The 13908-nt window shown below is 33.2% G+C and overlaps 1 protein-coding gene, 1 long non-coding RNA gene and 1 pseudogene across 2 annotated transcripts; 2 read left to right on the top strand and 1 right to left on the bottom strand.

Moving 5' to 3' along the window:
* Positions 1 to 3242: 3242 nt before the first annotated feature.
* On the top strand, positions 3243 to 6523 carry LOC146899194 (ABC transporter G family member 9-like). The gene is made up of 5 exons (XM_085734697.1): positions 3243 to 3533; positions 3741 to 3859; positions 4022 to 4814; positions 5106 to 5437; positions 5614 to 6523. The coding sequence occupies exons 2-5, from the start codon at positions 3746 to 3748 to the stop codon at positions 6283 to 6285; spliced, it is 1911 nt and encodes a 636-aa protein (XP_085590823.1). The 5' UTR covers positions 3243 to 3533; positions 3741 to 3745; the 3' UTR covers positions 6286 to 6523.
* A 266-nt stretch (positions 6524 to 6789) lies between these two features.
* Positions 6790 to 7426, bottom strand: LOC146899193 (uncharacterized). The gene is made up of 2 exons (XR_015022372.1): positions 7282 to 7426; positions 6790 to 7120 (listed from the first exon to the last, which is right to left on the bottom strand). It is a non-coding gene; the product is annotated as an uncharacterized LOC146899193 (long non-coding RNA).
* A 3064-nt stretch (positions 7427 to 10490) lies between these two features.
* LOC146899192 (protein FAR1-RELATED SEQUENCE 5-like) lies at positions 10491 to 12970 on the top strand (annotated as a pseudogene).
* The last annotated feature ends 938 nt before the right edge of the window (positions 12971 to 13908 follow it).

Below are 13908 nucleotides of genomic sequence, written 5' to 3'. Positions count from 1 at the left end.
CCTCAAACTTAGAGGTGCTTCATAATTTGCAAAAAAAAAAAAAAAAAACTTCTACCTACAGGTAAAATCCGTTAGTAAATGTCATTTTTCGTAGGTAAAACTATGGAAGACAACAATTTTACTATCAATTATGCATTGTCTATAGGTAAAAGTTAAACTTGAATTATGACTCATATATTTAATTAAACTTAGTTGTCTATCACTATAAGTGGTGTTGAACTTTTTATTCAATGAAAATTTTAAAGAATATAAGAGAGCCACCGAATTAATCGGGGTCGGCTCCGTGGGTCATACATGGAAACTTATAAGTCGATTTCTTTCTTTTGCTATAAATAGGAGGCTCGTTCTCTATGCTAGGGAGTTCATTTCCATTTTGTAAACTTGTCTACTATATTGCAAATCCACCCATATAGGATAAATATCTTATTGATTGATGATCGAATGATGTATGCAACTCAATTTTACTAACTTGCAACATTTAGTAAGACTAAAAATATCAGTACAAGGTTGGAGTAGAATGATATTATTGAATGACAATGTGTGTTTGGTTTGCAAAACAGTAAGTACTGGACATAACAGTACAAGACAGAACAGCACAACACAAGGCAGAACAGCACAGGACAAATTTTTTACGGCAATGAGTAATTTTATGTTTTATACGATTTTTGGGGGACAAAATGCTATTTTGGTATTTTATACAACTTGTACGTGGGACAAAAAGTTGTGCTGTGGTTTGGTGAGGGACAAAAATATGAGTTTTTGTCCTGTCCCTTGCCTCCAGTTTGTCCTGTACCTGAAACTGTTTTACAAATCAAACACTGGACAACTAGAGTTGTTCTGTCCTGTCCTCCAACTAGAAATTAAGATGAAGTTGTCAAGAATGTGAAATAATACTATGTATACATAACATAAAAAAAAAATTATGAATCAAACAAAAAAAAACATATAACAAGGTGTTGCATACTATTTTTTTTTGAATAATGGGTGTTACATACTATTGAACTTGTTGGAAACATGACATTAACTTGCAATTCGAAATTTGAACACTCAATTGCTTAAGCAGAAACAGTACTCCCACATGTATTAAATATATTATATGAAATATTACTGTTTTTTGGAATCTAAAACAGTTAATTAACGTAATGGCCTCTTGGAAAAAATCACAATCATAGTCACAAAAGCATTCTGTTATAAATTAATAATAAACGAACTATTGTACCTCATCTTTTCCTTGACTATTGCTAAATGAGTTGGAATTAGCAACACCTCACTCCTGCATGAGATGAATGGACATACATATACATATATATATATATATATATATATATATATATATATATATATATATTATTCTCATCTAAAAATATGAATGAGTATTGGCATTTAAAGTGATTTGCTTGAGCAGTGAATGGGAGAGGTAAAAAAAAAAAGGTTTGGGATATGTTTTTGTTTTAGACAAAACTCAAAAACATGTATTTTAATCTTGTTTTTAATCTTGTTATACCAAGTGGATTAAATGATCCACGTCATACCTGACCCTTTTAATTCCACTAACTGCGTTCACTTTCAGTTAGCCCTCGTTTCAACTCATCGACGTTGTTTAACACCTTCAATGATCGATTCTGATCGACAAACTTTATGCTCATCAAAGAGGAGCCTATAAATAAAAATGGATTCAACCACAAGGATGGTGACACGTAACCCCATTGTATTGTTAGCACTTTGTTTTACATATAAATTAAAGGGAAAGTTCTTCTACAATATCATGTGAGTACTGCAACTTGCAAAATAATTTACTTTTCATAATTAAGGGTTATTGTGATTTTCGTTAATTCTAGAAAGTAAACAGAGGCAGGCAGTGGCGAAGCCATAATTATTATAAAGTCTGGGCAAAAAAAAAATTGCAACATATTTATAGGGTTTACATAAGAAATTGCAAACAAATAATCAAAAATTTAAAGAAATTGAACAATTTATAGATGTTTATATAAGAAATTTAGAGGGATTTACATAAGAAATTGCAAAAAATTAAGCCGGAGCACGGGCAAATGTCCGGGCTCGCTGAGCCTTAGAACCGTCAGATACTTTCATCCTATACCGCCTACTCCTAATATATTATTAAAAAGGAAAAAATGTATATATGGGGGGTGGGGTGGGGGGCAAAACCCTGAAAAAGCAAGGAAAAAGAAGAAAAAGAAGAAAAATCAAAGAAAAATGTTATTATCAAGCTCTTTGTGATGAACATCTGCAACTGTTGAAAGTTCATGTTGCATGACTACTTGCGCTACAAGCTCTTGTGAAACCGTTTTCAAAACAGACTCTCATTGTGGTAGGTTAACCCTAGGCACCTCATCGGTAACATTGTGCACGGCAAAGTTGAATGAAGTGCTAGAGAGAGATGTGTTATTATAGCGTAAATAAGGTTCCTCCAATGCCACCTCAAATTAATGTTTTTTCTAACGTGCAATCTGAAAATGATACTTTCATTTATAAAGTGCGAGACATTGTCTTTTTATCTAAGTGATCTGAAATAATTTCATCTTTGAATGCTAGTTGCTATACATAGGGCTATAGGTTCATAGTCACATACATTGTTTGATCTTAATGCCATGAACCGATCAACTGAGTGAGACATCGGAAGTTAATAGGCAGAATGGATCTCACTTCGTTTGCCAGACATGGAAACATACGATGAGAGGCATAACTAAAATCTAGAAAGTGTATAAACGATTTAGATTATTAGTTAGCAAAGCTTAATCCCACCAATATTATCTCTCTACTCATGTTTCCAATTTTAACTGCAAAGATCTAACCAATGTACAAACAAACCCTATTTTCATACTCAACAATATTAGTTGTTGAAAGATTTTAGTAACCTGCTTTGTCTCTTTAAGGCAAGGAAATATAGGATTAGGGTGTCTTAGCGTTGTTGTTGTTGTAATCTGTTTAATTACAATTGTGAGGGGACTATATTAACTCCAGATTGTGGAATGAACCGGGATAACATGATTGTGTCATTTCTCTTCCATCAGCATGACATAACAAAGCATATTGAGATTGACCGACGTTTCATAAAGAAAAGGTTAGATATGTTGGGATCATATGTCTACCTTTTGTGACTTATAGTCGGTCAACAAATTGCAGATATTTTAACCAAAAGTTTGGCAAAACTCGTCTTTGAGCATTTGATAAACAAGTTGGACATGATAGATATATATGCACCAACTCAAAGAGGGTGTTGGATAGCGGTAATAATGATCATTTTATAATGGTTCTTGAGCAGAATTGATTTTCGTCTCTTGCTGTTACAAAGTCAAGATCTTACTAACGAGCTAACACCTTTTTAACATGATAATAACGTGCTTTATAAATATGGTCTATCATTTGTTTTGATTTCAAGCTTGTGTGTGTAGAAGAACAATTATAAGAGAGACGAGCCTGTAAATGGATATTCTTATTGAAACCAATTTGTAATGAGACGTGATATTTATTGAAAAGCACAAAACTCACTCATTCTTCTTACTCTCATTCAGGTACGTACACATAACAGCACACTTTTCTTGGTTCATAACAAAGTTTTTTTACTGTAGTAATATTAAGATAACATTCAGAAAAGGGTAGTGAGTGAAAGTTATATATTAGCAAGCACAATCATACTTGGTTACATAATTTGGTTAGCTTAATTTTTGATGTATTTTTCGTCATGTTTGGCATGCTATTGTGTCTCTGAAAATTGCAAGTGAGTATGGATATGGAGAAAGAGATGCAAGACATTGAGGCTCAAACCACTAACAAAATTACATTGCAGAAGGAAGCATCTAACATCTTCCACAAGAGAAATCCTCCAGTAACTTTGAAGGTATTTTGAGTTAAAAATTAAAAGAAACCGTTTTCCTCAACCTTCCTCTTTAATTTGCATGGATTAATGCTGAAATAATCCCTTTTTTCCTCACTGCTTAGTTCTAATAGTAACCTTTGTAATATTCAATTAAATATATTTCTGACATTGTTTCCCCCACAGTTCCATGATGTTGTATATAAAATCAACAAGACCAAAAAGTGGAAATTACTTGAGAGAAAAACCAAGGTAGAAGAGAAAGTAATACTGAATGGAGTTACAGGAATGGTTCAGCCGGGTGAGATTCTTGCCATTTTAGGTCCATCTGGAAGTGGTAAAACAACTCTCCTAACAGCACTAGGAGGAAGACTAGGAGGGAAACTCTCTGGAACCATAACTTACAATGGCAAAATCTTTTCAAATTCAATGAAGAAGAGCATTGGATTTGTTACACAAGAGGATATTCTCTATCCTCACTTGACTGTTACAGAAACTCTAGTGTTTACTTCCCTTCTAAGATTGCCTAATAGTTTCACCAAAAAAGAGAAAATTGAGCATGCAAAATCTGTCATGGCTCTACTTGGTTTAACAAATTGCAAAGATAGCATCATTGGAAAACCAATGTTGAGAGGGATTTCTGGAGGGGAAAGGAAAAGGGTTAGCATAGGACAAGAGATGCTTATAAATCCAAGTATGTTGTTTTTAGATGAACCTACTTCAGGATTAGATTCAACAACGGCGCAGAAAATTGTGTTCAATTTATGGGAGCTTGCAAGTGGAGGAAGAACATTTGTGATGACAATACATCAACCTTCAAGTAGGATATATAATATGTTTCACACTGTGTTGCTTTTATCAGAAGGAGTTCCTTTGTATTATGGTAAGGGTTCTGAAGCCATGGAATATTTCTCTGGTATTGGATATGAACCTGAAATTACCATGAATCCATCTGACTTCCTTTTGGATCTTGCAAATGGTATGTTGCTCCTTGTTCTATTTATTTTGCAAAGTTTGAGCATTCGTCGTTTTTATGAATCAATACACACTTCCATTTATATGAAAAATCATTCGAAGAAAGAATTTTTCTTTTTAGCACTTGCATATATTTTGATTCATTTTTTTAATATTTATTTTTTTAAAAAAGTAATGTAAAGACATCATTGTGATTATTCAATTCCCAACTACGTTTTTAAAATTTAATGTAAAGACATCATTGTGATTATCTAGTTACTATGTTTTATGTTGGCCACATCGGAAAAAATTGCAGGAGTTTACACTGATCAATCAAATGAGGATCATGCCTTAAATAAGAACGAATTGATTTCTGCATATAAGAACTACTTTGATGCCAAATGGAAGCCAATAATACTTGATGAAAATCCTGACAATGGTGAAATCCAGAGTAGTGGATTTGAAGACAGTGGCTTTGGGAAATGGTCTACCAGTTGGTCGCAGCAATTCATTGTGCTGTTAAAAAGAGACCTAAAAGAGAGAAAACATGAACCATTCTCCGTCCTGCGAATTTCTAAGATCGTTGTGATTGCCCTTCTTACAGGACTACTTTGGTATAAGTCTAGTGTTTCGCACTTGCAGGATCAGGTAATAAGATTTTCAATTCATGAAAAAGTGAAAATGAAAATAAGTTTTGTGTTCCTAAGATACCAGATTTAGTTCAATTGTGTAGAATTTGGCTTATAAAATATTAGCAAAAATACATGATTCATGAATGGCAAAGGATGATAGTTGACCATAACTCAATTCTTATGTGCGTGTAGATTGGCCTTCTATTCTTCATTAATAGCTTCTGGGCTGTGGTACCTTTCTACAAAGCAATATTCACTTTCCCTCAAGAAGCAACTATGCTGGAAAAAGAAAGATCTTCTGGAATGTATAGACTCTCATCATACTTCATGTCAAGGATGATAGTTGACCTTCCAATGGAGCTTATCCTTCCCACCATATATATTATCATAATATATTTTATGACAGGGTTGAAACCTAATGTGATCAACTTCTTATACACTTTGTTTAGCCTCTTACTCAATGTTATAGTTTCACAAGGACTAGGCCTAGCCATTGGTGCTATTATTATGGAACAAAAATCAGCAATCACACTTGGCTCAATCATCTTGCTTAGTTTTGTGCTGGTTGTTGGATTCTATGTTCAACATGTTCCAAAATTTATAGCATGGATCAAGTACATTTCCATCACATACTATATATACAAGCTCGCTTTAGGGTCTCAGTATGACATTAATGACACATACCCATGTTCTAATGGGAAGTGTTTGATTGCTGAGTTTCCATTGATAAAGCAAATGGGAGAACTAAATCTGCAAGGGCAGCTTATGGCTGTATTTCTTCTATTCATAATGCTAATAGGTTATAGACTTATGGCTTATTTTGCTCTTATGAGGATTGGAGTGACGAAGAAGATTTCTATCTGACTCTACTATAAGCTATACTAACTATTAGAATTTGAAACTTCTCTAAAGAAGTTGTAATATGTCTATTAAGTTTCTATTCAAGTTGTGGTGGATGTGTGGTTAGTAGAGTGGGTAAAAAGTAACCGTGGTTACTGTTTTGTGTAGTTTACTGCAGATGTTTATTTCTGTCCAACAAGTACTATATATATGTTTTCTAGTATGTGTTCGGTTGGGGTAATGCAGAAACCTTTCGCTCTCCCATTTTTTTCTACTATTTTTCTCCTTTTTCTCTTGTTATCGCCTCCAATTGTTGATGCTTATGTTTTTCTAATATGGTATGAAAGCTTCATTGATATATAGGGTCTGTGATGGAAAGAAAACCACTGAAAAACATTGTGTGTGAAAGTTTGTTTGAAGATATGTTAACTAAATAAGCATGGTGTGTCCCCAAACCCTTTGGGACTCCATATTTACTTAGCAAATTAGAAACCAGTCTTAGGTACAAGAAATGGAGTAGATATTTGACTAATGATGTTAAGCTCATGTTGATTCTTTAGTTGTAGAGATGATTTTCTTGATAATTTGCAAACAACAAAATAAAATGCAGGAGAAGTTGAAAATGTTTTACAAATATTGCCATCTACTCACAAAAACAATAAGTCTCGAAACTAAGGGACAAAGGAATCAATGAAGTCCCACAGGACAGATATTTCACAAATTTTCCATAACAATACTTAAAAGAAAAATGTGACTAGTCTACCTTCTCCATTATATACCTTTGGAACTCTTGGGCGTGAGATGAGACGATTTAGGGGTCTGAGCTTCAGGCATCAATATGCTATGCGAAATCACTAAACTAATACAAAGAACAAAATAACATCAGAATAGGAATAAAGAACTTTTTTCTACCGTAAAAGTGAATGGAATAACAAAACATAAAATCAAATAGCAAGATATATTGGCCAAACATGAAAATTTCTACATCACGAAATTGATTTGGATATGCACTGGATATACCTTGAGCAATAAAGAATAAGTTGACAAAGGATGGACATGAAATGCTTCTTCGACATGGAAAGCATGATCATAGCAGAGCATCATCCTGTTAATTAATTAATTGTTCCCTTTTGTTTAAAGCTCAAGATCTTCAAACATACTACCTGCAAGTGCCAATCTTAATACATATCAAAGATTATAATGAATGACAATGTCTCACGCATTCAGGGATCAAAATGGATGTTTATCTGATTAATAATGTTGTAGTTACTTCCCTATTCCACCATTAACAGACACACATTGAAAGTTAAAAACACTTTTATCAGCAGAATAGAACCCACTGTAGCATTTTGTCAACCACATGATGTTCAGGACTGAAACAGAAATACATTAATAACAACTCACTGCAATATATTGTCAACGAAGAAAATTTACTCGCAATGTCTCAAAGTTTTTGGGTTTTTGCTGTAGTATTGGTCTTCATCTAAAAAATTGAAAGAATAACTTGTCATAGTAAACTTGTCAAGTGTTCTAACAAATTGACATAAGATATTGGTTCTATTAACAATTCATTCTAAAAAGAAAGGAGTGTGTACAATATGTGAAGGATGGCAAGTCCAAATAATAGTAATTTCCCCGGGCATTTAGCAATCCATGATGGGAAGAATTACGATCATCGTAAAGACAAAAAAAGATAATCTTTGGATATCAAGATGTTCTTGATGGTATCAATGAAGGTATGTTGGTACTTTCAAGATTTGCTACAGAGACTCAAACCAATGCACACAAAAATTCGAAGATGAAAGATGGGAAAATGTTGTTCTTGAATCATCAATGTGTTAATGGTGACATCTTTGAGAAGATAATGTGTTGTGAAAATGTAAAAGAAGTATCGAGTACACTTAAGAAGGTGAGATTACAAGCATTGAGAAGGAAGTATGAACTCCCAAAGACTAATAAAGAATCAATGAGTCAGTTTGATCGATTGATCAACTTAGCAAACTAGATGAGAAGGAATGGTGACATTATTTCTAACTTCATGAAGATTGAAAAGGTGTTGAGAACTTTGACATCAAAGTCTGAACATATTGTAGTAGCCTTGGAGGAATCAAAGAATCTTGATGAAATGAAAGTCGAAGAACTACAAGAAAGTCTAGAAGCTCAAGAGTTGAGGTTAACAAAATGAAATAAATACAAGGAGAAGTCCAATGAAATTTCATTTGATCAAGCATTGCAAGCTCAATATGGAAAGAAAGGAAAATTCAAGAAATGAAAGAATAACTAGAAGAATCAAAACTCCAAGAATCGTGGTGAAGGTTCAAGCAAGGGCGAAGAGAAGATGAAGTGCAAATAGTGGTTCCAATAGGTTGCAAGGGATAGAGGAGATGAAGTGCATTTTAAACCTACAAATGAAGATGGATTTGACGTAGATGAAGTTTTTTTTTTAAATTTTGATTATATTTCAAAAGTTTCAAATATTTTGTGTCTTTCAATTGTGAAATATAGAAAAATATTTTAATTAAAAATTATTATTATATTTTAATTATAATGTTTGACTTAATTTCGTAACATATTTTTGATTCCAAATTTTGTAGTTGCCTTTCCATTAATATCTCTTGAATGTGGCTATTATTTAGCCTTCTTTCTTGGTTTCCATATATATATATATATATATATATATATATATATATATATATATATATATATATATATATATATATAATACATGCACGTACAGAAGAAAAAAAACACTTTTTTTATTTTGCTTTGATCAATATTGAAACAAAAACGTTTTGGTACACTATCAAACCAGAGAAATTATTTTACTCTACTTCAAATACCATTGAGTTCCTGGGTTACATCATTCCATGTGTTTATCAGATTCAAGTTGCTCTGTCACCTCTGACATGATTCATATCAGGGAAGAACCTGCTGTATCCTGGAAGGATATGCGCTTATGAGGCGGATAAATCCTTAAGGACAATGACTTCGTCACGCCTCAAGTTATTTAACGGTTTACTATTCTGCAGGTCATCGCAGTTTATGGTTTCTTGTTTATTTACTTCACCATTACCAACTTCAAATTACCGCAATTTCAAGAACAGATAAGTTTACTTGATACCCCTCTTATTTATTCTCTTTAATATTTAATTCATGCTTTTATTTGTATGATGATTATTATTTATAGAGATAATTTATCCCTAATTTTTACAACAGTTTTACAAATGGTTACTATCAAAAGTGAAGAAGAAGATGGTGACTAATGGTATCTGGATACATGTTGCTCAAAATCACATGACTGGCAACATAAACTGTCTCATTAATCTTAATGAGCCAGTTAAAAGAAAGTTAAAATTTGCATATAGTAATGTGGTTAACTCATAAGGGATTGGAAAGGTTATGATTCAAGGCGCGTTCTAGCGTGAGCAAGCAACATAGGTCTCTCACGGTGAAACTTACAAATGTACCGTTTATAGTAGGTGAAGCCGGTTTTTACCAATTTTTTATTAATTACATCTAATATGTTTTTTTCCATTTTTGTATCTTCAATAAATACAAAATAAATTAAATCTAACATTGTCATATAGTAAATCTGAAAGCCAAACATATAACATTTGTGAAGGAGAGATCTAACATTTGTGAAGGAGAGATCTAAGATAAAAGAAAAGAATCTAGTTGATACCCAGGAGGCTTATACTAAGCTGAAGATTAAAGATCAGTAAGGTATTTTTTGGCATCTAATCATGTTTTTTTTTTTAAAAAAAAACTTCATCTGTATTAGTTTTACGGATTGTATGCTGAATCTAGATTCCATTTTTTTTTTCTGAATCCATTTTGGTTAGCATATAATCATGTTTTCTTTAAAAACTTCATATTTATTAGTTTTTCGGATTGTATGCTAGATCTAGATTCCTTAAATTTTTTTTTTTTCTTAATCCATCTTGGTTTAAACAAAAATGGCTGTTTTGTTGATTATAATTGAGGTATTATTAGTTTTATGAAAACGACAATCGATCTGCCCCTATTTATGCTGTAGTACTACTATATTTGGTATTCAAAGACATGGTTTACCTTTATGTTGATATAATTATGCAGCATATTAATGTTGTTTGGTTTTTTGTATGGTACATGTTTGGGTTTTAATTAAGTTGTGGTAACCCTGATTGATATAAAATGTTGGTACTCAGAGACATGGATGGAAGATCTATAAAATGTTGGTACTCAGAGACATGGATGGAAGATCACAAGCTTCGAATCCTCTGTTTGAGCAAGAAGGTCCTAGAATTTCCAGTGTAAGTAATCGCAAATGTGAAATTTGGAAATTAATTGTTGGTTTATATAATTACACAACAAAAGATTAACTTGTTATAGGATTTTGAGGATGAAAGATATAACAACAAAAATGCGGAAGAAATCAATGGAGATATCACTGGAAGTTCAGATGCATTTGAAGGTTCACATGATGAACCTAATGAAGTCATTCCTATTGTCATAAAAGATATGGTTGATATAATGAAGATTGACTTGGAAATTTTTTGCTTGGCTGATGTGGAGAGATATGAATTTGTTGGATTAGATTTTGCTTACCTTTTCTACTCTTGGTTTGCTAGAACGTCAAAATTTTTCAGTTCGTAAGGGCCAAGTGGTTAGGGATCAGAATGGTGAAGTAGTTCAGCAAACCTTTGTTTGTTCATGTCAAGGATTCAGGGAGGATATGGGGTTAACCATCGAAACCTGAAAGCGCGAGCCAAAAAATGAAACAAGATGTGGGTGTAATGCAAAATTTCGAGTCCATTTAGATATTTTGTCAAGGCATTGGTATGTTACGGTATTTGAGTTTGATCACAACCATGATTTGTTAGGTGGTACTCTTTGTGGAATGTTGTCAGCATACAGGAAAATGTGCAAGGCCAACATAGGTGAAATTGATCATAATCGAAAAGCAGGGATAAGACCTTACCAAATGTATGGGTCTCTGGCAAATGCTTTCGGGGGTTTTCATAAGGTAGGATTTGTTAAAAAGGATTTGTACAACCAGGTTGCGAGGCAACGCAAATCATTGTTTTATGATGCTTGTGGTGCAGTTAAGTATCTTCGAGATCTTTGCACAAACGACCCTTTTATGTTTGTGAAAAGCACTATTGACAATGACATGAGGCTTGAGCGTTTGTTCTGGTGCGACGGTGAAAGTAGGTTGAACTATGAGTTATTTGGAGACGTTTTGGCCTTTGATGCAACATATCGGAAGAACAAATACAATTGTCCGTTTGTTGTGTTTTCTGGTGTTAATCACCATAATCAGACCATTATTTTTGCAACTGGTATAATAACTCGAGAGAACGAAGAAACATATGTATGGTTATTGGAACAATTTTTGAGTGCAATGAACGGTAAACATCCTTTGTTTGTTATAACAGATGGTAACCTTGCAATAGAAAATGCCATTAAAAAAGTATTTCCTGCAGCACACCGCAGGTTGTATGTTTGGCATCTGTTAAGGAATGTTTCAACCAACATTGGGATTCCTGAATTTATGTCTTATTTGAAAAAATGCATGCTGGCTGACATTGAGACTAACAAATTTGATGATATGTGGTCTGAGATGGTTCAAAAGTTTGGGTTAGAAAACAACAGTTGGATCAATGAGATGTATGAAAAGAAGAATATGTGGGCCACCGCTCACATCAGAGGAACTTTCTTTGCTGGTATAAGAACCAACTCTCGTTGTGAGGCACTCCATAGTCACATGGGACAATAAGTGCATTCTTGGGTAAACATGACTGATTTTGTGCAACAATTTCACATGTGTTTAACATTTTTTCGGTTTTGGGAAGTTTTATATGATTACCAATCCAATTATGGTCAACCTGTGATGAAGACTAGTTTACGTTCATTAGAGAAATCTGCGTCTAATCAGTTTACGAAGGCGATCTTTCTTATGTTTTGTATTGTTCTGAAAAGATCATTGCTTCTTAGAATTACAGGAAGCCAAGAAATGTCCATGGGGTATATTTTCACGACTCCAAAATGTTTGGTGTTGCCAATGTGGTCCAAGTTTGCTAAAGATTCAATCCGTGGTAGTTATGCCAATGGATCTCTTTATTGGGACTCGCAAATTGCTACAAGGTATTCTGGCATAGTCCAAATGTGTAAAGTTGTTACTGAGATGGTATTCGAAGATGAAGATGAGTACAACCGTGTTGTCGAATATCTGAGTGGTGAAATTAATCGGCTTAAATTGAAAAGGAACAATGCAAATTGTGATTCAGTTCCAGTGGCACAGAACAACACGAACGAGAATGTGTTGGAACCACAATGTGTAAGAACAAAAGGTTGTGGTGCTAACCCCAATGGTACTCCTGGTAGACGCAAACATACACAAACTTGCAACATTTCTTGTGTCATAGGTCATAATAGACGTTGTTGTCCTTCCATCAGTCACATCAATGTTGGGCAGACACAAACACCAATGTCAACTGAAGAAGGAATTCTCCAAGACGAGGATGGTTACAACACTGAGGGTTACAATGTAAGTGAATGTCAAGTTATTATAGCAGGATTCCTTGTATTTTAAATTTAAATGTCTTATTTTATTATAAAGTCCTCATTATCTGGCTGAGCCAGGATTTAAACGTGTACCGTCCATGTTATGGAAGCCTTGTTACGAAGATGTAAATTGTAAGAAGTTTTATTATTTCCTTTCATGTAATTGTTAAGGATTGCTTATGCATTATAGATAAATTTTTAATCTATGTTGCAAAATCTACGTGTTGCAGATGAATTGCTGTCATGGAAATGCTTTGGGGTTTAATAGGGTTTCAATTAATATGCTCCATAGAGCAAATTTAAATTAACTCTTTAAATAATGGTGATTTTCTGCATGTGATGTAGTATGTTATTGAATATTTTAGTTTGTGCGATGTACCGAGTTGTCTGTGTGATGTACACTATCTGGATTTGTGTTGTAATGTTATTTGGGATGTGTTTGTTGCAAATTGACACTCATATGATTACTTGGTATTATTGTCATTTATTTGTTGTGTTTGTCACTAAAAAATACTTGGATTTGTATGGTTGCATTGCAATGTAGAATAATTATGGATCTGTATTACCTTAATTGGTGTTTTCAATTTACACACATATGTTGAATTATCATAGATGTGCATGTTGATTACCATTAGATAATCATAATGTTTGTATGTATATAAGGAACATGGTCGGACGATAAAAAATTATACAATGGGGGCCCTATATATCTGTTTGGATTGTTAATACATGTGATAGGTATTGGCACTATAATATTTGAATTTAACAAAGTTACTAATACATCTTTAAATATATCCAATTTTAGTACATTTGTCGATAAATAAGTTAGAAGAAAAATTTGATCCGGGGGCCAAATTAAGTAGTAGTTACGCATTTAAAGATAAAAAAGACTCGTGAAAGACACATTTAAGTTTTATTTTTGTAATTGAAAGTATATAAAGACCATAAAAATTTAAAACAACCCTCAAACATATAAAAATTCATACAATTCACTCGTCACATTGGTTTATATACTACATAATTATCATTGCTTTGCATTTTTTGTAAAACAACACATTAAAATGCACAACAATTACTAGTTGTAACCCATTTTTATACATT

Source organism: Medicago sativa, chromosome 8, assembly GCF_051527215.1.
Source record: "Medicago sativa cultivar Bolivia chromosome 8, Bolivia_mono, whole genome shotgun sequence".
NCBI lineage: Eukaryota > Viridiplantae > Streptophyta > Magnoliopsida > Fabales > Fabaceae > Medicago > Medicago sativa.
This window is presented reverse-complemented; position numbering and strand designations above follow the sequence as displayed.

Excerpts from the sequence above, each read along its gene's own strand:
- LOC146899194 (XM_085734697.1), top strand. The coding sequence starts at position 3,746 with ATGGATATGGAGAAAGAGATGCAAGACATTGAGGCTCAAACCACTAAC. Across the intron at positions 3,860-4,021 it reads ATCCTCCAGTAACTTTGAAG|TTCCATGATGTTGTATATAA; the intron begins GTATTTTGAGTT and ends TTTCCCCCACAG. Across the intron at positions 5,438-5,613 it reads TTTCGCACTTGCAGGATCAG|ATTGGCCTTCTATTCTTCAT; the intron begins GTAATAAGATTT and ends ATGTGCGTGTAG.